General features: G+C 33.1%; 1 protein-coding gene across 9 annotated transcripts in view; it reads left to right on the top strand.

Moving 5' to 3' along the window:
• The window catches only part of Clasp2 (cytoplasmic linker associated protein 2), a 190,960-nt gene that overhangs the window by 78,282 nt on the left and 88,074 nt on the right, over positions 1-24,604 (top strand). For 6 of the 9 annotated variants that reach the window (XM_071619732.1, XM_034636295.2, XM_071619726.1 and 3 more), the window contains 10 exons: positions 631-713; positions 5,413-5,505; positions 8,563-8,708; positions 11,079-11,214; positions 15,364-15,434; positions 18,363-18,422; positions 19,542-19,619; positions 20,425-20,592; positions 22,602-22,657; positions 23,454-23,627. In XM_071619732.1, coding sequence (XP_071475833.1) covers positions 631-713; positions 5,413-5,505; positions 8,563-8,708; positions 11,079-11,214; positions 15,364-15,434; positions 18,363-18,422; positions 19,542-19,619; positions 20,425-20,592; positions 22,602-22,657; positions 23,454-23,627 — 1,065 coding nt within the window. The remainder of the gene's footprint in view (positions 1-630; positions 714-5,412; positions 5,506-8,562; positions 8,709-11,078; positions 11,215-15,363; positions 15,435-18,362; positions 18,423-19,541; positions 19,620-20,424; positions 20,593-22,601; positions 22,658-23,453; positions 23,628-24,604) is intronic. The other 3 variants (XM_071619729.1, XM_034636296.2, XM_071619738.1) reach the window with 1 other exon arrangement.

The raw sequence follows: 24,604 nt of genomic DNA, 5'->3' as shown, positions 1-24,604 counted from the left end.
CTGGCAAGAGCTTAACAGAAATCATTAGGAACAACTGAAAAATAAGGGTTTGGTGAATGCTAGGCTTGGCATCTGAAAGAAGAATAAATTTGGAAAGATAATACCTTAATTACTGGCTCTTAAATAATTACTATACCTATTGTTTCCTTTTAAAATTTAATACATACAATAAAGGAAGTTTTATCTGTATAATTTAATTTTAGGACTCTCATTTTTTCCATATGCTTTTGTGACCATAGGACCATACACAGGTCCTGTGTCTTACTTATTTGCCATCATTTACTGATGGTATTAAGTTACTCTTCAGTTTTTAAGATGTTCATTCTTTTATAGTATCTGTGTCCTTGCTAATGCACTGAATGGGGGATGTGGATTGGGGCCCTCTGCTTTAGTAATTTGCATTTTATCTAACCAGTCTAGCCTAGTTCCTTTTAGAGAGTTAATTAGCTATTTCCATGTACTTTGACTTTTTGAAAAGTGGAGGTTTTCTTTTTTTAATGATTTCTTATAAATTGGAATATCCCTCAAAATTATGCCTTTGTTCAGATCAAAGGCATAAATTTTTCATGTTGTCCCTAGTGCTAAAATGCTTAAAAATGAACCTTAGGAAATTGATTTCCTTTTAATTAGCAGGTGCTTCGAAAGAAGGAGGTGCTGGAGCAGTTGATGAAGACGATTTTATAAAAGCTTTTACAGATGTCCCTTCTATTCAGGTAAAGCTACCTGTGAATTGGCTCTCTCCCTGAATATAGCCTATTTGCTTGTTCATGTCATTTGTTTTGTCCCTTTTTAAAAATCATTTTTTCCTTAAACGACTATATAAATTATATATTTGACTTAGCACAAAGTTATTATTTATTGGTATAATTAGATTTTCAAGTTGTTTTCCACTTCCCGGTAAGACTGAAATAAAATGGAATCCATATTATTAAGTCATATTACATTATAATGTTTATCTTAAAGTTCACATTCTTGAATTAATTTAATTGTTTAATATTCCCTTTTATTGAAATAGAATGAAAGTAAGAAAACCAAAGTTACTCAGGGAACCAAAAAGGAAAAGAAAAAGTTAAGAGAAATGACTATATAAGAATGAAAATGCTTCAAAAAGAAATACTCATATTGACAAAATTAGTGATTTTTTTTTTTTTTTTTTTTAATGCTGACAAGATTTGAGCCCAGAAAATGTTGGAGATTTGTTGACTAAAAACTTTGAAATATGTTCACATAGAACTTACTGAAGTAGAGTGGACATACTTATTATAATTGAGAGTATTATTTCCATTTTTTTAAGATACAAAAATATTATATTGTACGTTACATTGGTATAGCCTTTTTATTCAAAAGTTTAAAAATAATTTTCCACAACTTAAAATTTGTGATTCTGTTTCATTCATTTGAATTGATAGATGATATTCTATTGCCCGAACATGTCACAGTTCATTTATCCTTTCTGTTGATGGATATTTAAGTCATTAATAACTTTTTGCTGTTACATATCCTGCTTCATTGAAGGTTCTTTTTAAACTGTGGTCTTGATTGTAGGAGTTTCTGTAGGGTGTAAACACAAGGAAGGAAATTGTGTGGTTATAATCTTTCAACTTTACTAGATATTACTCTGTAGGATTCTTTTTACCAGCTAAAACTCCTATGAGAAAAGTTTGATAATTCCCATTTCTTCACATCCTTGCCAACACTTGATGTCACTCAGAGTATTTTTTTCCAGTATGATGGGTGTAGACGCTGAACGTTCTTTTTGAGAATATTTCACATTGCTTTATTTGCAAACTACTTTTCACTGCATATATTTGCCCTTTGAAACAAAAAGTTGTCCTTAAGCTATTTAAGATCTTAAGAAGTTGTGAGAAAGCTTTAAAAATGTCTTTAAGAGTATTTTGGTTTTTTTATTGAATTTTTTCCCCATTTTTAGAGAATAGGAAAACAGCCCCCCCCCTTATATTTTACAGACCTTTCATGTAAGGCAAGGATTTGTGTTATAGGAAAAATTGGTAAAATTTACTTGGAACTGAACATTTTTCCTTGTTCAGTATATTCTTGTCAGAATGGTAATATCATAGTATACTAAAGTCAAGGGCTACTCACCTTATGGAAAAGAAAAATTATTTCACAATTACCCCTTGGATCCTTGTAGTTGATGCTTTGCCATCCCCAAATGCTCCATACCTTTCATTGTGTCCTCTGGAATATCTGTTTCATAAATAGAAACTTCCTGTCTGTCATTGACCCTCAATGATCTTACCTTAATGAAAATTTGGTTTCTTTTCTTAAAACTCTTTAAAGTCTTTTTATTTTTCTTTACTCATGTGTCCTTAATAATTGATAACAAGTTAATTATGCTTGATTTCTTCATTGTCTCTTGGTGATCATTATTCCTACACCCACTTATATGAGGCTCATGTTCTTTGTCCAGCTTCCTTATAATTTGGACAACATTCCACTGTTTCCTAGATTTGAATCCCAGCTCTCCCACACTAGCTGTGTAACCTTGAACAGATTTCTTAATCCTTTGTATTTCAGTTTCTTCATCCTAAATTAGAAATTAATATTACATACTCTGGGGGTTGTTAAAGAGGATTAAATATTACAATGTAAATAATGTATATGGTAAGCACGTTAGCTATTGCCATTATTATCTGCCGCAGTCTGGCTGGGCACAATTATCATACTAAAGTTTGACACATTCTGATGACTTAATTTCCACTTGGATGACTCAGGAGTTTCTGGACCTTCTCTATACCTTCATCTTAGTTATCCACTTTGTAGACACATATTGGATTTTGATGTCACCTGAATGTTATTGCTATGTTTCCAGAGTCAAATACTGATCCTACTGATCCTAATCTCCACACTCTTTCCAAATACTCTTGACAACTACTTCTCCATGGTATTGAGTATCTTTGGTCCATTGTCTTTTCTACTCACTCTCAATCATCTCTCACTTCTACTTTTCTTCTCATCTAAGATTTGATTCTGGAGTTTCTTGCAGTAAAAGTACAACTCTGGATGATCCCCCCACTTATATATTTTTTTTCTATGCTCATAGCCCAGAAACAGTGGTTTTGGAGAAAGCCACATGATTTCTAGTGAAATTCACATAAAGTGAGCCCATAACAATCTGACTTCCTGGCTATATTAAATTATTCCTCTGCTTTCCTCGGCTATTGGATGTGTTTCTGTGTCTTTAACCACTAATGGCTATCTAGCTCTCCTCTGTGCATGACTTTGTCTCTTTCCGTACCATTAAGTAGTAACTCCATATTTCTGCCTATTTCCTTACCTGCAGCAGAACTCCTGTTCTTTTGCTCCAGGACCAGAGAGTCCCTCCTTCTTTCTCCAAAGGCTAGTACCTCTACCTTTATTCCAAAATTTGTTGTTTCCTACTTTTCTTAACACATTTGCACAATCACCAAGCCCATGCTCTTTCTCTTTTTTAAAACCTTCTTACTATTCATTAAACATGGGTGGGTTTCTTAATTAAAAAAAAAAAAATCATCTGGAAGAGAAAAAAAAAAGTCTGGGCCAGGGTATATAGTTTGGTGGTGGAGTGTTCATCTAGCATGTGTGAGGCCCTGCCTTTGATCTTCACTGCCATGAAAGATTTATAGAAATCATATTGGATTCCATATCTTCCAGATATTGTTATTTTTGTTCATTTAGTAAGTCTTCTCAGAAGAGTTGCCCATATGTGCTATTTTAAAATTTCATCTGCATTCACTTTATCCTGCTCTCTTCCATCTTTATCCTCCATTGAAACCAATCTTGAGTAGTTCAATTATGGTACCAAAATTAAATTCTTTTTTTTTTTTCTTGAAAATCAAATTCTTTTATTTACTGTCCTCCCTCCCATCTTCTAAAAGCATTTAACATGGTTGACTGCATCCATGTTTTGTTGTAGTGAATGTGATACAATATTCTTCCTTTTTTTTTCCCCTCCTCTAACTTTGTCCACTTCATCTTTTCCTATGTAAACACAGCTTCTCTACTTGGCCATTGAGGATTGGAATTTCTTAAGAGTTACTTTTGAGCCTTCTCTTTTCACTCTCCATGTTCTTGCTGTGTTACTTCTTTGAAACCCATGACTTTGGTGCTCACATTTATGTAGATAACACCCAGGTTTTTATCTCCCAGCCAGGCATCTCTTGAGCACCAAAAACATTTATCCACAATGATTGAGATTGACATCTCATTTCATGGGTCTCAGAGACATTGAAACTTCACCTGTCTGAAATTGGAATCATAATCTCCCCTCAAAACTTAAGTTGAAACTTTCAGTGTTCTTTATATGAAAACCATTACTCAGTCAACTAGAAAAATTAGAAATCTGGGAATCACCTATTACAAAAGATTCCTAACTTAGTGGTCTACAAACTTCTTTTTATTATATATTCCCCAAAGGAATGTTTAAAGAAAATTATGTACCCCCTTACTGAAGTAAAAATTTTTGTCTCTTTTATTTTCCTTTTGAGAGAAGAAGAACTTTGCTTTGTATTCTAGAGCAGTACATTATAATAAGATTAGGGGTGGCAGAGGAACCTTTTTCTTTTTTTCTGGAAAAGAGCAGAGTCCTATTGTGAAGAGGAGGTGGGAGGCAGTAAAGAGCTAGTTCAGCAATTTCCAGGAATCCTAGTCTAACAGAATGTTATCCAGTCCCACATCTGTTTCTTCAACCTTATCTCATGCTTTTCTACCATTTGTGTGTTTTTTTCTCTCTCTAAAAGGGAATTTAATTGTTGTTGAGAGTAAAAGATACAAGCAGAACTATTTGATGAAGAGACTCAAATATTATTTACCAGGCTTTTTTTCTCTCTTCAAATCTCATTTCTGATTCCTCTACATTGCCTTCCTTCATGGTCAGCAACATGGCTACAACTGTTCTAGCCTCACACCTTTGCTACTTGCCATTTTCCATAAGGCAAAGACATGAAACATTTTGTTTGTTTTTACTCATCAGAGTTTTCCTAGTGCTTAGCTTAATATGTTCCTGTTATGTGAATATTTGTCATATGAATGAGATCATAGTGAATATATAGTTACTTGTTAGTCACTTGGTTTCAGTGGAAAAAAAAACCATGTAGCTATCTTAGCTAGTCTGTCACAACAGAGAATAGCAAAACTAACTCAAAACATGTCTTTCAACAATGTTATTTGATAGTATATGAGTGCAATTTTTGCATTTATCTTAATTCTTGTACATTTGCATCTTGTTTTTAAATTACAAAGCATTTTAAGAGTATATTTGAAGTTATTCATGAGGTAAGAAATTGCAAGAGTTAACAAGGAAGAAAAACAAAACATCTTAATTATATGAAAAAACACTTTAAACATCAGGGCATAATTTTGATATTGTTCATGGTAAGAAATATTGTTAAAATTCTGAATCTTTTCTTTAAGATCTATTCTAGTCGAGAACTTGAAGAAACATTAAATAAAATTAGGGAAATTTTGTCAGATGACAAACATGACTGGGATCAACGTGCCAATGCAGTAAGTTTTTTCTTTTCTTATCCTCTTCTTTCCAGTGTTCTTTTAAAAACATAAACATTCAGTAGTAATTCTGTCTGGTACTTACTAATAAAATAGAGAAATATGTAACATTTCTTTCTGGAAATCATACTGAAGTAACAGGCATTTTCTGATTTAGGGTCACTTTTTAAAAATATATATATATATATTTTTTAGTTGTAGTTGTTTATTTTATTTATTTTTATGTGGTGCTGAGGATCGAACCCAGTGTTTCACATGTGCTAGGCAAGCATTCTACCACTGAGTCACAACCCCAGCTCCTAGGATCACTTTTTTATTCAGTTTTTTGTTGACCAGATGGTGCCTGCCTGGCCCTTCAGGTAGCCTTTCCCCTTGTGCAGTTTATTGACTAACCAGGAAGGTATGCTGAAGGAGGCTGTTCGTTCATAGAAGTTACATAGTTGCTTTTGAGTACCATCCTTGAATCATATAAGATTGGCCATTAGAGCAGTTCACTTTTCTTGCATGCTCAGTATTTTTAAAGTATTGACAAAATATCACAATAGCATATCCATTTATCTGACTTTTTTCTTCCTTTAATCATGACTGTGATAAATATTTCTCACTGTTTTTTCAAAAGGTTGGATATCCTTGAGTTAAGAATAATTTATTTACCCTTAGAGTTCCTTGAGGACAGTATATGCTAAAGTTTTAAATAATTTTTGCATTGACAACAGACTATATATTTTACTTTAAGTTATGTGAATTTGTCAAGTTTATATGAACATATTACACATAATGAGTAGCTCAGAGTCCTCAGAAGACAGAGAAGCTGTTCCATTTGAAGACTTCTGTTCTCAGAGCTCTGAATCTATAAATGGTCATGAAAATCTACATTTCTTGATGAATTAAATTAAAGTGGGGCTTTTTGACAAATAATGACTTTTATGACACCTTGAACACAAGATGTTTTTTCATCACTTTTGTTAGCAAGTCTGAATATTTTAAATGTTTGAGAGAAAATGTTGCTCCCAATTTGTTAAATATGGTTCAAATTCTTTCTTCAGTTCCAAGTCAAATACAAAAAGATCTTTTTTGTAGGTGATCTGAAGAGGAACATGACATTAAATATTGTTAGCATAAAACATAAATTTTGTGCTTGAGAGTTTTTTGTTTTACTTTGTAAGTACCCACTTAGAAATAACAGACTTTTAGTTACTTTTTAAAAAAATATTAAGATTTTCTGTATATTATTTCAACCTATATGACAAAATAATTGGTCCTGCCTTTTATGAAAACAAATGAGATCATACAAAATACATTACTTAATAATTTGCTTTCCTTCCATGAACAAAGTATCCACATTCATTCTGACTGGTTTAGAAGTCAGGCATGTAATAGCTGTTCAGCTATTTATTGAATGCAGATCATTGTGTACATCTGTTCCTTAGTTTAATATATGTACATGTAATTTATTAAATCATTTCCCATTTGATAGCTCTTTAGTTTGTTTAAATTTTCTTTCATTTTAACAATGTTGCGATAAATGTCCTTGCACATATTAGCAACAATAGTGTTTTATAGGTTAGATTTTAATGTGGGTTTTTGGATAAAGAATAAATGTAATTTTATTTTAATAGATGCTACCAAAAATATTTTGAATAAAAGTTTTAGTCATTCATAATCTTACTTGAATTTTTTGAGAGTGTTTGTCTACTTTCTGATACTGGATGCTATCAAGTTTTTAAAATTCTTGCCCCTGAAAAAGGAAAATAATGTGTCTTTTAATAGGATTTGCCTACTACTAGTAGTAAGGTTGAACACATATTCCTATATTTATCCAACGTAATTTTGGATTGCCTTTATCTTACTATTATTTGTCATGTATCCTTTCATGTTGCAGGTATTTTTTTCCTAACATATTGTGATTTTTTAAAAACCTTTTTTTAGTTAACCTTGTTTAGATGACTTCTGGAAATTTTGTTCTGTTTACAAAAATTTTTTCTTTGTTGTATTCTCCAAGTTTATATAAACTATTATTTCAATTTTTAAAAATATCCATAGCTGTGGTTTTATATTTACATCTTTAGTCCATGTTATTTTTTCCATTTTATTTCATTTTAAAGTTATATTTTAAAATTTAAAAAGCACCTGAGTTAAATGTAAGATTGTGTATAATAGTAGTCATAATTTAGCTTCTGAATATTTGTGAGCATTGCGTGCACTTGTGTCTATTTCTCTCCATTGATTTGTTTAGTATTTATGTCTAGTGTTCATGTAGAAAACATTTTACAATCATATGCTAAAATTTAAAGCTAAAGTTATGTAAATAGCAAGAGCCATTTGCTTTTGCTTACAAAGCTTGATAATGTTAACATGTGGACATGATGATGACTGATGGTTAGTCATTTTGATTTTGTACTTTTGCTTATTGATGAAGAGTTTTCAAACTTGACCCTTTTATAAATAGGCTTCGTTAGTAGAGAGTGCTAATGATTATACAACATTGGGAATGTTCTTAATGCTACCGAATCATGTACTTTAAAATGATTAATATTATTTCAATTTTTACTGTAATAAAAAAAGACTGCCTTAAAACTTTAAAGTTCATATATATATATATATATATATATATATATATATATATATATGAATGAACTTTCATATATATATATATATATATATGAATGAACTTTCATATATATATATCTACTAGACATATGACTAAATCTATCACATTGTTTTCCAGAAAGCTTTTTATCTGTTTGTATGTTTATTTACAAAATGACATTTAAGGGCTGGGGATATTAGTCAGGGGTAGAGTACTTGTCTAGCATGCTTAATGCCTTGGGTTCCATTCCTAGGCACAGAAAGAGAAAGGACATTTAATTCATCTAAAATAGAGTTTATATTTTATATAAAATATAGTGTGAATATGGTTATGTAAATACAATGAAACGTGTGCCTCATTTTTTAAACAATTGTTTGAATATTGTAATTTAGGTAACAAATGTTCCTTTTTATTTTCTTTAGCACTGCCACCTTTAATACTGGTAACAAAAATTCTCTTTATTTTAGCTTAAGAAAATTCGATCACTCCTTGTTGCTGGAGCTGCACAGTATGATTGCTTTTTCCAACATTTACGCTTGTTGGATGGAGCTCTTAAACTATCAGCTAAGGATCTTAGATCCCAGGTTGTTAGAGAAGCTTGCATTACTGTAGCGTAAGTATCTTCCTTTTGTGATATTATTTTTTAGTGAATAGATTTAGTCCTTATTGATTCCGTACTAAGTAACAGAATAACTCAAAAAAGTATGTATGATTCAAAATCATCTTTATTATATATTGGATTCAATTTATGTGATTCTAAAAAAATAACTTTATACCAACATTAAAATGTGTTTATAGAATGAATTGGACACAACTGTCCTATGTTCATATATGAATACACAACCAGTGAAACTCCACATCATGTACAACCACAAGAGTAAGATCCTAGGGGTTGGGGCTGTGGCTCAGTAGCAGAGTGCTTGCCTAGTACATGTGAGGCACTGGGTTCGATCCTCAGCACCACATATAAATAAATAAAATAAAGGTATTGTGTCCATCTACAACTAAAAAAATTTTTTTAAAAAAAGAATAGAATCCTAGTTAGAATAAGTTATAACCCATGTATGTATAATGTGTGAAGATATACTCTGTTTGTCATGTATATCTAAAAAGAACAAATAAAAATTTTAAAAAAATTTTAAATGTGTTTATATATTATCTAAAGCCTACTGGTTGATTTTTGGATCAATGCTACTAGTAGAAGAAAATTAATTGGTCTGGAAACAAACTATGTTCACTTTTCTCATTACTAATTTATTAAGTACTCTGTCTCTGATATTTTAGCAAATTGTCCTGTAATTGTAACATACACCATTAACTTATCCAAATCTATGTTTTCTATGATCTTTCACAATACAATAAGGATGGTGGAACACACAAATCTCATTTATTACTACTCAAGACCTAGGTACTGTTGTTGAGTATGTTGTTTGAGATGGGAAACACAAAGGTGCCTGTTAACAATATTTCTAATTATCAGTGTGTCTGATGTTCTAAATTAAAGCTGAAAAGTGGGAAAGGGATAAAATTATGATGATTATGAGAAAGTAAAACTACCATAATTAATTGATGACATAATTACCCATGTGGAAAACCACAAGGGAATCATCAGATGATTTATCATAATTAAGGGACTTTAGCAAGGTGCTAGATACAAGTTAGTATACTGATATACTAAAATGATCAAATATCTCTAGCAAAACAAAACAGGAAAAAATCCATAGGATATAAACTTGGAAACTATACTTAAAACAAAACTAGAAGACTGGACAAAATATGTAAAATAACTGTTATCAGATAATGCAAAGATGAGAGTTGACCTGGGGTTCCTGAAAGGTACAAATTAAGCAGTTTGATGAGAGCATTTTTGACCCAGAAGCACTTTATAGACCATAGGAAGGCAAGGGGAGCCTAACAACTTTCATTGAGTTGAGGAAAGAGTTTCCTTGAGTTTCAGGAGACTAGGGTGGCCAAAATTTATGTGTAGAAGAATACTGGAGAAAAGAGAGGCAAAGAAAAAGATCGTAGAAATCTATATAATCCCAAATCTAGCTGAATACCAGTCTCTATAAAAGACGTAACTTTCTGAGGAGAGAAAGAAATCCTGTCTGGGAGATGAAAGGTAAACAACAATTCCCAGAGCTCATATGGGGCTGGGAAAGGTTCCAGATCTGACCATTCAGAATGGAGAAACATTATCAAATGCCCAGGGCACTTAGTAGACACTCTGGAAAGACCATCATATAGGAAGATTACTATACCAGCTCCGAAATAGAAGGCTATCCTAGACCCTACCTAATCAAACTGATTACCAAGTATTTTACCTGCCTACTGAAGCAGAACTCAAACTCTAAAAGAAGACAACATCCAGACACTGGCAGAAACCCTCTACTTTTTTAAATAACTTTATTTTATTTGTTCTTTCTTTTATGTGGTGCTGAGGATCGAACCCAAGGCCTCAACATGCTAGGCAAGCTCTTTACCACTGAGCCACAATCCCCGAAACCCTCTGCTTTTTATTTGAAATTCATTTTTGCCTGTGAGTTGAGACACTGGAAAATAAATTTTATTACTGAAAAGGTCTCAGTCTGAGTTCCTTTTTGAATCACAAACTCGAAGTTTTGGAGCTATCCTCTGTCTCAACTATGTATTTTGAACAAGAAAATGTATTGAAATTGATCAATACAACAACATTGTCAGACAAAAAAAAAACGTGGTGTCATTAATAGAAATGCAGAATGTCTTAAGGGATACTGATTTGATTAGGATTTTGAACTCATTTGTTAAATATGTTAACATTTAGTTTGTCATTAGGCATCAAAATGAAAATGTCTAACAAAGATGAAAAGTCAGGGCTATCAGAGCTGGTTGTTTTACTTGATGTTTACTTCAAGTTAATTCAGTAAAAGAATTTTAAAATTATATGGTCCTATCTTTCCTTAATATTAAGCTACTAAAATAATTTTTTTTTTTTGCCTTTTAGCCATCTTTCAACAGTTTTGGGCAACAAGTTTGATCATGGGGCTGAAGCCATTGTACCTACCCTTTTTAATCTTGTCCCCAATAGTGCAAAAGTCATGGCAACTTCTGGATGTGCAGCAATCAGATTCATCATTCGGGTAAGTTCCATCTCCCTCCTTGTCCCAGAGTTCAGTATACTTAAATGAGTAATTAGAGTCTTTTTTTTTTTTTTTTTTAACCCCAAAGGAGGAAAATCAGTTTTGAATTATTTCTGATAGTAAAAACAATACGTTATCGTTATAGTCAATAGAAAGCATGTAAGTAATACAGAAGATTGTAAAGTAAGCATGCCTAAATGTGGATATATGAATATAATGCTATATATGCTTGTACATATTTGTGCGTATATGTGTGTAAAATCACAAATGTTTCAGGCAGCAAATTCTTCATATTTTCATCATGCATATCTTGAGATGCCCAAAGAAACAGAGTTAAAAAAAATAAATCTTGGGCTTGGATTGCTCGGTGGTAGAGTGCTTGCCTAGCATATGTGAGTCTGAGTCCAAACCTCAGCACCACGTAAAAATAAATAAATAAAATATTTGTCTTCAATTAAATATGTATGTGTGGTGTTTGTGTGTGTGTATGAAGAGAGAAATAAAATAAATAAATCTCTCCCCTTGAATTCTACTGTTGTATAACCGAACACTATAGCCGTTTAATGTGTGTACTTTACCAAACTTATATTCTATACCAATACAAACATATTTTTCCACACACAAAAAAATGAAAATTACATATACATATAGGGTATGTGCATATTTTCTCTTATTTACATCAGTTTCTCCCGTAACCATTTAATTACACTCAACAAATACAGTTTCATTTTTAACAATTGGAAATTAACTGTAGATTTTTTTACTGCTTCTATTCTTTTTTTTTGAAATATTTATTTTTTTGCAGTTGTACACAATAACTTTTGTTTATTTATTTATTTATTTTTATGTGGTGCTGAGGATCAAACCCAGAACCTTGCATATGCGAGGCGATCGCTGTACCTCTGAGCCATAACCCCAGCCTCAGTTGCTTCTATTCTTGACCAGTGTTTATTGATAAACTCTTACTTTTCATTTTTAATTGCTTCTGGATCATGCTTGTTTGGCTTTAGTGTTTTCTCAGTTCTCACATATATTGTTATATTTGCATATTTAAAAATGACTTTATTTTTTAAATATATTTTAGTTGTCAATGAACTTTATTTTATTATATGCAGTGCTGAAAATCAAACCCAGTGCTTCACACATGCTAGGCAAGTGCTTTACCACTGAGCCACAACCCCAGCCCTAAAAATGACTTTATTATTTTCCCTTTACACAGTACTGCAAATTTGACTATTGAACTTTAAGGTTTACTTTTCTCATCTCTCAGAATTATTTTCGAAATTTCTTTTCTTTATTGTTGTCTCTAAAAAGTGAGATATTATTTGTTTCTGTTGGTTTTTGGCAGTATAGGGATTGAATCCAGGGTGCTCTACCACTGAGCTACTTCCTAATCCATTGTTTTTTTTAAGATGGCGTCTAACTTGTGGTCCTCCTGCCTCAGCTTCACGGGTGCCTATGATTACAAGCGTGAGCCACCATGCCTGGCTATTTGATTCTTTTATAGCAAAACAACAATAAGAAAACAGCATTTAGGAAGCCTTATGCAATATTTTTTTTAATGTGAGTTTCTCCACAATCGGTCTGATTAATTGTCTTTCAGTAGTACTGATCTTATATAGTGTTACCTCTGACTGAAATGAATTTTCCTTGAATTTGTATTAATTTTCATAGATCATTTCTTTACTTGGGTTTTCTTATTTGCCCAGGGTTTTCCTTCTTCTTCTTATACAAATTCTGAAATCCCCAATATCATTTATCATTTCTTGAATAATTTTTATCTCTTTGTCTAACAGTTATGAGTGTTCTCAGGAAAAATTATTTAAATTCTTTTTGGCACTACCCATTTTGCCATTATCAGGCTTTATACTTTGCTTTCAATGCTCATTTTACTTAAAAATTTCTCATGTAATTAATAATCTATTATCTTTACAAAAATATAAATCAAGTGGTTTTTTAAAAAAATGTTATCTTCTGTTCTCTGTGCTTCATTTTTTTTCTCAGAGAACTCCATCATTAGATTATTCTTCATGCTTTGTAATTCTTTTAATTTTAAGAGACTTTTTTTTTCACTTGTCAGCTTGTATTAGTAAAGCCAAGTGTAAGTTATTCTGACTTGGTATTTTGTCAAAAACTTCATCTATATTATGAAGGTCACTTTTCATTTTCCTTTTGTACAGTTCCCCCTAAAGATGGCGTCACAATACTTAGGCTAATCTCTCAACATCTTCACCACTATAATGGGTATGGGTATCTAGCAGTCAGGATTTTGGGGGGTTATGAAAGAAAGAGGAGAGTGGTGGTAGGGGAGACCTCCTATATAGTGTAATAAGGGTAGAGAGTCTTCATGGGATGTATCCTTTGTAATAACGTTCAGGGAATGGATTCTTCTGGATGCTATAGGGAGCGTGTCCACAAGGTGTTTTCATGATGAATGTTAACAGGTGAATAACAGTTTAGCATATTCTCTGGCATTAATATAATCTTGTACAGCTTTAGATCTATAGATATTTCCTTCTTCAGTGCTAAAACTTTTTTTTCCTTTTATTTTGCTTCAGTTAGCTGTTATAGACACTTACGTGCCATGCTTATTTTCCTTTAATGAAAGACTTGTTTCTCCAATGCTGGCAGCCTCCATCTTCCAGCCTCCTCAAGGATTGCTTCAGCTTCAGAGAGCTGCCTTTCCTGATATCTTGCCTCTTTTTTCTTAATATTTATTTTTTTAGTTGTAGTTGGACACAGTACCTTTTATTTTATTTATTTTTGTGTGGTGCTGAGGATTGAACCAAGGGCTTTGCATGTGCTAGGCAAGTGCTCTACCACTGAGCCACAACCCCAGCCCATCTTGCCTTTTTCTATTATGACTTTCATTCAGTAAATGGATGATGTGGAATTGTAAAGGCTTAACTTTCTTTTACCAATTTAAGACTATTTGAAGGACTATCATAGCTGCAGAACTCCCCGATGACTTTGAACAAAGATATCCTGGGTCTTATCACAATTCAATTTGGAGGGGGAGGATTGGTACTGGTGATGAGACCCAGGGTGCTCTACCATTGAGCAACACCCCTTTACCCATTTTTGTTTCCTTCTCTCTTGCACCTATATTGATACTAAGGCATATCTGTCTTTTTTTTTTTTGTCAGGAGGGCTCTGGGGTTGAACTCGGGGCACTCAGCCACTGAGCCATATCCCCATCCCTATTTTGTATTTTATTTAGAGACAGGGTCTCATTTAGTTGCTTAGTTGCCTCACTTTTGCTGAGGTAGTCTTTGAACTCATGATCCTCCTGCCTCACTCTCCTGAGCCTCAGGGATTACAGGCATGTGCCACTGTACCTGGCTCCCAAGGGCACATTTTAATATATATTGTACATGCTAAACTCTTTATCTCAGAGTTTGCTTCCTAGGTGACCCAGCCATTAGGTCAGAAGAAAAATAGGAGATTTATAACATCAAATACATATATTTAGGTTACTGTTTTATCCTATCTTTACTATTAATTTTATAGTGTTTGCTTCACTAAAGAAGAGCATAAGAATTACTAATAGAAGTTAGTAGATTATGTCTATTGAACTTTTACTTGAATTATAAAACAGCTGGTTTAGCCAGAATGAAACTTCTATTAAAATTATCATTTCAATAGTTAGGAATACAGATTTACTGTAACTACCTGCTTTGATGATGTGTCAGTATAATTTAAAAAAAAAAAATTTTAGTTGTAGATGGACACATACCTTTATTTTATTTAATTTTTTTATGTAGTGTGGAGGATCGAACCCAGGGCCTCAAACATGCCAGGCAAGCGCTCTACCACTGAGCCACAACCCAGCCCATAATTGTAATTTTTACCAACAGTAGCCATGTTACTTCAGAATGTGATAGTTCCTGCCCAGTCCTTCTTTGTGTTACCTCTGCCATGAATTATACTATCCTAACAGTTCTTCACAGTTGTGTTTGTTATATCTTACTGTATTCACAGCTGTCCTTTTGAAACTGAATCATCATAATTTTTACTTTGCTTTGGAAAACTTTTCTTAATTTCTTTCAAAATCTGTCATTTATCTTATAATGTAACTAAGTTACTTTGAAGAAAGAACTACATGCAGTGCACAGTATTTTTCATCCTTTTCTAATATATCTTTTTCAGCATACTCATGTACCCAGACTTATCCCTTTAATAACAAGCAATTGCACATCAAAATCAGTTCCTGTAAGGAGGTAAGTTTTTTTTTTTTAATTAATTAATTTATTTGTTCTAATTGTTTTACATGACAGCAGAATGCATTTCAGTTCATAGTACACAAATGGGGCACAATTTTTCATATCTCTGGTTGTACACAAAGTAGAGTCACAACATTCATGTCTTCATAAATGTACCTAGGGTAATTATGTCCATCTCATTCTACCATCTTTCCTACCCCTATCCCCCTCCCTTCCAAGAGGTAAGTTTTGAAAAAAGAAAAAAAATATTTTTTTGTCTTAACTTTAACATTGTATAATGTTTAATTTTTGGTTTGGAGTAAAAGTTGATTATCATTAATTTCTTAAAATTGTCTTCCAAAAAATCTAAAATAAAACCTTATATATCTCATGTGAAGGAATACAGATGAAGCAGTTATTATAATCACTCATATTTCTCAGTTTTATCATATTAAGCTTTGATTTCTCTGGGCTGCTGCTTGCATTGTGTTTCAGAGTCTAGAATCAGGAGTAGGCTAGAATTCTACGAGTGTCACCAACTACCTCAGAGTCTGTGTGTGTTAACAGGGCTAATGATGTGAACTACATAGAATGTGAGGATGAAATGAGACACACATTAGTATGACCTAACCTAGTGGTTGAAACAGAGTAAATAGCCTAACCAGTTCTGCCTGTCCCTCTCTTTCTCTTTATATGACATCTACTGTTTTTGATATCACCATCACTAATAAAGAAAGAAAAAAACTTGTGCATTTAATCCTTAAGAAATTTTATTAAGAACTCTATTCTTTTTTAAATTTTGGTAAGCATATTTATTTAAATAGTTTGAATGTTAGACAAAAACTGATTAAGATATTATTATTTCCTTTGAGTGGCTCAGAGTTTTGCTCACAGTTGTTTAATTACCTGACATGTCAGGAATTAGTTCATAGGTTCAGTCTGCTAATAGCTTGTCTTAGTAATATCTACAAACAAAATGTTTTTTACATTTTACAAGGTAGTTTTAAAAAGAGTATGGAAGAAGAATATGACAGAGACTATATATGACCCATAAAGCTTAAAATATTTACTGTCTGACCCTTTTCAGGAAAGATTACTAATCTGTCTTATATTGAGGAGAATGATAGTTAGAGAAATAGGAATGTAACAGAGAAGAGGGAATGAAAATTGCCTTGAAAAAGCCAGGTACAATGGCACATGCCTGTAATCCCAGTGATTTAGGAGGATCTTGAGTTCAAAGCCAGCCTCAGCAACGGCAAGGTGCTTAGCAACTCAGTGAAACTCTGTCTCTAAATAAAATACAAAATAGGGCTGGGGATATGGCAGTGGTCAAGTGCCTTTGAGTTCAATATACGGTTCCAAAAAAAAAAAAAAAAAGAATTGCCTTGAAAATGGAGAATGATCCATTAATTAGGGGAAGTTATTAACTAGGGTGCACTAAGCAGATATGTAAAGTTATGCCACATGCTGCAGAAGTATCAGGCCATTGAAGCCAGAACCCATGATAAACAGGAGGTCTCAGTATAAATGAGACTATTTGGGGAGCAAGGTGGAGAGTAGGTTAAAGTGACAATGTGGAGGGCTTTGTATGTCGTGAAGCAGAATTTTGACATTGCTATTTGGATAGTAGGCGTGATTGACAACTGTAGATTTTTGGTGAAGAAGTAATTTCATCCAGGCTAATTTTTATTCCAGCTATTAACAGTGATTGAAAGGGAATAATGAGAAGCTTTAGTTTAAATAGGAGTTGTTATGTAAAAGGAAGGCAGGGTCTGAACATTACCTATATTGACAATAATTGAAGATTTTATTTAATAGATTCAAAATATCTTTCATGTGTGGAAATGACACTTGATAATAGAATATGGATGAAAGAAATGGTGTCTTTAGACTGTGAGCTCTGGAGTCAGAATGCTGGAGTTTAAGTCCTAGATTTATCACTTTGGGCAAGTTAATTTAACCTCCTAATTTCTTATTTCCTAATCTGTATGATATGGGACAAAAGAATGGATTTTGTTTTTCCTTTTTTGTGGTGCTGAGAATTGAACCCAGGGCCTTGCATATGCTAGTCAAGCACTCTACTACTGAGCTACATCCCCAACCCCAAAAAGAGTAGATTCAAGAAATAAAAGTTAGTTTATTCTTTTGTATGTAGTATCTGAGTTGACACTTATTGCTTATGTGATGTCCACAAGTTTATTATTAGAACTTTTAATAGCTGAGGCAAAGAACTAATGCTGGAGATATAGGACTAAGATGTGAAAATTGTATCTGGTTATAGATGTGGGAATTATATCTGGCAGACTGAGTATGTGGATGATGTTATCAAGTAAATAAACTATAAAAGAGAACATTGACACCAACCAGATGAGTACCTGTTTAAGGGTAGGGAAAGAAAAAAGTGTTTGTAAAGGAAGGAAAATAACATGAGAACAGTGCCATTAGAAAAAGCCAAGAAAAAAGAGCCAAGATTGAAAGTTGAAGGTGGAAATTGGAGGGCTTAGAAGAAAATAAACAAACTTGGTTTAAAATAATGTACATATGTATTTAAGGAAATAATGTAGAAATGAAAGATCTAGATTGTCATGGCTTTCTTGGTCATTGTGGTATATGCATATATATATATATGCTTATATATATGTATGTGTGTATATATATATATCTTCAATGTCTAGTGCATAGTAAGATATATAAGAAATGTTTTAAAATGAAAACTGTTAATTTTACCTTAAAAATGTTTGTTTAATGTAAAATTTATGAGGGAATTCTAAGTACTTTTCAATGATTTATTGTAAGAATAGTTGGATTCTTAAAATCAGATATTCCATAGTTAAGCCATACAAAACATATGCTTAAATCCAGGGGACAAAGTACAGTATTAAAAAGGAAGTATTAATATGTTTCTTAATACAACATTTAGTTAAAATTTAACTTTTTATTTTTCAGGCGTTCATTTGAATTTTTAGATTTGTTGTTACAAGAGTGGCAGACTCATTCATTGGAAAGGTATGCCTTGTCTCTCCCTCCTTCTTCTCCTCTTCTCCCCGTTGTCACCAGTTCTTTAGAACCTGTTGGTATCGGTTTTCTGTTATTTCTCATTTTTCCTTAAAGATTATTTGTACAGGTTTTCCTTTAAAACTGTGCTGTTGTGCTCTTACTCATTGCAGTTATAATAATATGATTTTCTCTGTGGAGTGGGTGGGGGTCCCTTAAGAAGGATGGTTATATAAGATACTTCAAGTTAAGTTAGGCAAAAAATTTAAAATCATGTGAAATAGATTTCCTGAGCTGCGATTAATCATGTAGTGAATAATTTAATATAGAGGGAAGGAAGGAGCTTCCTTTTATCTGGTGTCATTGGTCAGGTAATATACTATATATTATCTAGTGTAATTCTGAGAGGAAGGAAAGGAAAATGTGGGCAGCTAGTTTGTCATTGGGTATTTTTTCATTAATGCGCATTAATTATACAGAATAAGGAGTTCTGTTGTGGCATATTCATACATGTATATAGCATATTTTGATCATCAGACACTGGCTATTTGCATGGCTATATTTCTTATTCTCAAGTTTGACACTTCAGTGATAATTTCCATTTACATTGAGTGCATTGCTGATTTTCTATTTTCATGGAAGTCCTTAAATCTCTTCACGTCTTGTTTTTTAGAAATAGTATTTGTTGTTGATGACATGAAATAATTCCAAGTTTTCTTTTAAGTTTTGTGGCCGCTACTATTTTATATGGTCAGATCAAAATTGATCATAGTCTTAGCAAATCATTTTCTACAATGATGGGTTAATGAAGAGCCACACAAAGAGGTTTTATTCCCCCTCAAATTCATTAAAACATTTAAAATTTAGGCATTATACATTTATACATGATCTGGATTCCATAAAAATAATTGCTATCAGATTATATTGTCTCCATTGTCAGAAGAAAACCATATGTGAATGAAATGCCTTGAGATTATTAGAAGATCATGCAATCTTAGATTTATTATTGTATACTAATTAATCTTTTCACCTCTTCTGCCCCTTTGTGATGGATATGTAACATGTGAGAGTATCATTTATGCTAAAATGCACAGCTTTCTACATGAATCTGAAGATTTATTTATTTCATAGACATGCAGCTGTCTTAGTTGAAACTATTAAGAAGGGAATTCATGATGCTGATGCTGAGGCCAGGGTGGAGGCAAGAAAGTAAGTCTGTAGTCTATTTTGTGACACTTTAAACATGCTTTGAACATTTTTGAAAGGCGTTGTATTAAGAGAATAAAAATATCAGATGTGTCCCAAGTATTCTGATTCACTAGCACGTCAATAAAATTGAGATTGATTTTATCCATTAAATCTGTACTAGAGGTACTGGAATCGTGGCTCAGTGGTAGAGTGCTTGCCTAGCACGTATAAGGCACTGGGTTCAGTCCTTAGCACCACATAAAAATAAATGAAGGTATTGTGTCCACTTACAACTAAAAAAATATATATATTTTTAGAAATCTGTACTAGATACCTGATATCCTGTTTGAAATATTCATTTGTGTAATGATCAGTATTCTTATTCCATCATAATCTGTTTACTTTTATTATGAATAAAAGAAACTATTATTTATGAGTATATATCATTTATTGAGTATATATTGTGTACCCAGTATTGTGTGAGATGCTTGGCCTATGTTTCTTTATAATCTTTAAAATGATCCAGTAAAGGTGATATTACCTCCTTAAGCCAACCAAAAAAAATCTGGAAATTTGAAATTTACCCAAGGCCCAGTTAACCCATAAATGACATTGCCAGGTTTTGAACTGAAATCTGTTTTGTCAAGATCTTACAGTATTTCCTCAGTAACTTGTTTAATTTAGAATATATTCACCTTGACACATAGTAAATGTGTTAAAAAACTGAGTTCATCTTCATCTTTGAATGTGCACATTTTATTGTTAAAGCCTAATCATGTAAAACTATTAATGTGCTTTTTTTTTTCCCTTCTTCTTTTATTTACAGGACATACATGGGCCTCAGAAACCACTTTCCTGGTGAAGCAGAAACATTATATAATTCCCTTGAGCCATCTTATCAGAAAAGTCTTCAAACTTATTTAAAGAGTTCTGGTAGTGTAGCATCTCTTCCACAGTCAGACCGGTCCTCATCTAGCTCACAAGAAAGTCTCAAGTAAGATCATGCAAGTGATAGTTAACTGATCTGTTTTTCTCCCCAGTTCCCCAGCATTCTTTGAGATGAATGGTTGACTTTTGAATGGTTGGCTTTGTTTTCACCTAAAGCCTTTAAAATATGGTGACTCAAGCAACTTTTGGGGGGGTATCTGTTGTCTCAAAGCTGTATTATATGCAAGATTAACTTCTTTACCCAGAGTTTAATGATACATATTTTATTTCTACATGTGCATAGTCTGTGAAAGTCTGGGAAGCACTGATTTAGATACTATAGAAATAATTCATACTGTAAATAGCCCATTTCTAGGACCTTATAGTGGAGTAATTGTAAGAGATTGAGAAGTCATCTTAAGAGTTTTTATACAAATCTGTGCAATTGGTAAAAACTCCACTGTTTTCCTTCTTAATCTTTTGCACATCTCAAGAATTCCAGAAATGCTTAAGGGGGCAAAATGATTTAGTATCTCTATAACTCTCTTCTCATCATAATGTTGGCTACTTCAATTTTTTTATGTTTAATTGACACTAGAGAATCAAACCCAGGGGCACTTTACCACTGAGTTACATCTCCAACCCATTTTATTTTTTATTTTGAGACAGAGTGTCACTAAATTGCTTAAAACCTTGCTAAGTTGTTGAGGCTGGCTTCGTATTTGGCAACCCTCCTTTCTCAGCCTCCTAAGCTGCTGGGATTACTGACATATGCCACCACACCTGGCCCTATGTATTTTTTATTTTGAGACAGGACCTCACTAAGTTGCTGAGACTGGCCTCAAACTTGGAATCCTCCTGCCTCAGCCTACTGAGTTGCTGGGATTACAGGGGTGCACCACTGCGCCCAGTTGGCTACTTCAAATTCTTGCTGCTTTGGCAGTATTTTCTGTCTCTCTAGACCTCTGAGATTACTAAAAATGTTTAAGCCTTTTCCTTACAGTGATCCTCTTTCCATCTTCAAGGCCCTCTGTCTTGTGTCAAATTATTTGTATATTTCCCTAGGGAAGAACAACTCACAGAATGTCAGTTTATCTTTCTGTAATTTGTTTCTATTTAGAGCCTCGATGCCCTACAAACACTGCTAGTTGCCTTGGCAACTCTGAAGCAGGCCAGGGTTTAGGGTGAGGCACCAAATTTTAAGGAGGCATGGGTTGTGTGAATACTATACTAAAGTCTAGTTTTTTAATATATTAAGGGAAATGTTGAGATGATTAGAAATTTTTTTTTTTTTTTTTTAGCATTGTCTAATCACGTATGTCATTCTCAGTAGTAGGTCTTAGCTTTTTGTTTGACCTCCCACATAGTCCATTGAGGAGTGTGATAGCTGCATGGTAACTGCATGAATTGCTGATGGCCACAACCCTATGACTTAGGTGAGAGGCTATGGTATGCTGGTATGTGCTAATAATAACACTGCCTCTTTCTCTTCTAAGTAAAATACCTCAGGATACAAGCGGTGGATAATGCTAATATTGAGTCCTCTGTGGTGGACACCATGATGTACACTGAAGACCAAAGTGAATAAAAGCAATCTCTCTGTAGAGTTTATGCTTTATTCATCACCAATTATTTTAGTGTTGATTTATAACTAATTGAGATACCATTGATATTGATGACATGTTTGAGTGATTTTTTTAAAAGGAAGCTTAAATTTCTTTTTTTTTAATATTTATTTTTTAGTTGTAGTTGTCAATACCTTTATTTTTTATTTATGTGGTGCTAAGGATCAAACCCAGGGCTCGCACACGTTAGGCGAGCGCTCTGCCAATGAGCCACAACTCCAGCCCAGAAGCTTAAATTTCTACACACCTATAATCCCAGTGACTCAAAAGGCTGAGACATGAAAATCACAGTTCAAGCCCAGTCTCAACAATTTAGCAAGACCTTATCTTTTGGTTAAAAAAAAAATGAAGAAGTTTCCTAACTTTTAAGAAAACTATTTATTTCATTAGTTGCAGTCAGAGCAATAGTAAATGAAGTCACTTATTGAAAACATTTGTTTTTACCTTGCAGTCGCCCTTTTTCTTCTAAATGGTCTACAGCAAATCCATCAAGTGTGGCTGGAAGAGGTAATTGCATTTTAAATAAGAGTCATAGCCTATTTTATCTCTAAGCAATAGGCTTTAAACTGTTTTGATGTGATCCATAGTGTAAAAATCATTTCCATAACCTCAGGCCACACATGTATACTACAACTGTGCATATATACATATGTAGTATAAACTAAAGTTCCATGAAGCAGTACTTATCCTTATATGTAATGCACTCTGTTTTCTATTCTGTTTCATTTCTTTAAAACGCTAGTCATGACCCATTCAGTTGATTTCCCAACCTATTAATGGGTTATGATTCATGGTTTATCAAACTCTTCTTTTTTAAAACTAAAAAAACTATATTTCAGAAATTTAATGATTTAACTTTCATAAATGCCCAAGAGTGGCAGAACCTCCTTTAATTTCTAAATATCCCTATTTTTGTGCTATTTTTTCTGCATTTTTCTGATAGTAAAAATAATATTACTTCCATGTATTTATCTTATATTCCACTTCATTTTCATAGATCAGTCATAAACAATATCTCTTTAATCTATGTAACAGTCCTATGAATTTTATAGTCATAATTGGTCATTGTACCCATTTCATGGGAGAAGAAAATGAGGCAGAGAAATATTAAGAAATCTTCGTTGTGTTAGGATTGAAATTGAGATAGACTGTCATTAATATAATACTGTTCATTGGCTGCTGCTTCCTTGCTGACTATATGTCATCATGTTTATTAGCTTATGTTGATTTCAAGTCTATGTGATTTTTATGTTGTTTACAATTATTTAAATAATATTGATCACCTTTGTTTTGTGTTCCATAGTATCAGCAGGCAGCAGCAAAGCCAGTTCCCTTCCAGGAAGCCTGCAGCGTTCTCGAAGTGACATTGATGTGAATGCTGCTGCTGGTGCCAAGGCACATCATGCTGCTGGACAATCTGTGCGAAGTGGACGGTTAGGGGCAGGCGCCCTGAATCCAGGTTCCTATGCATCATTGGGTAAGGCAGCTAATTTGGGGAAATTACACAGTGTTCTCCCTGTGATCTCTGTGAAGACAAAGTGACATGTCTTAATCATTACCATGCTATTCTTGCTAATTAAGAATAAACCATGTTTTAATATGATTCTGTATTGTGGATAGTTCCTACTTTTCCCCCTTTACCTTCCTCTTCATCATCTTTTGTGTTTTTTTTTCCCCCTTTTCTCATTATCATCTTGATCAAAGAAACAGTTCTTGACTCCATGATTGTCAATAGAACTTTTATAACTCTGTAGTTCTGCCACATTAAGCAATGGATTACTAAGGAAAGTATGGGAATGGTATCAGCCTTATAACCAATATCTCTTTTCTTTCTCCTGCTTCTTGTTCCTTACCAAGATTTTAAAGCCTTTGGTCTGAGAGAACTCAAAGCTCTTGGGCTGAGGTTGTGGCGCAGCGGTGGAGTGCTCACCTGGCACGTGCAAGGCCCTGGGTTTGATCCTCAGTACCACATAAAAATAAAACTACAACTAAAAAATAAATATTTAAAAAAAAAAAGAACTCAAAGCTCTATGTCTAACCAAAGCTTAAACATATATTCAAAAAACTATTTGGAGTTTGGTTTTTCTGTTTTTATGCCCATCAATTTGAAAACTTTGAGGTTGGCTGTTCATTTGTATATCTGTTTCAACTTCGTTTTTCTTTCTTAGGTAGTACTAGCGAAAGACAAAACAGGTAGTTCGTTGGAACACAATGAATGAATGTGTTTAGGTATGAATTAAGTATGTGATAAAATTAGCACAGTTGCATTCAGAATTATGAGGAAAAGATAGATTATTCAGTAGTACATGATGTTATTACACATGGTTCACAATTTAGTACAAAATTAGATTATAACCATGTTATATGCCACATAAAAACATATTCCACCTGACTGAAAGCTTGGAGAAAACAAAATAACTTGATGAAGCATAGTCAGTGAGTATTCATCTAATC

The sequence above is a fragment of the Marmota flaviventris genome, chromosome 1 (genome assembly GCF_047511675.1).
Source record: "Marmota flaviventris isolate mMarFla1 chromosome 1, mMarFla1.hap1, whole genome shotgun sequence".
Taxonomy (NCBI): Eukaryota; Metazoa; Chordata; class Mammalia; order Rodentia; family Sciuridae; genus Marmota; species Marmota flaviventris.
This window is presented reverse-complemented; position numbering and strand designations above follow the sequence as displayed.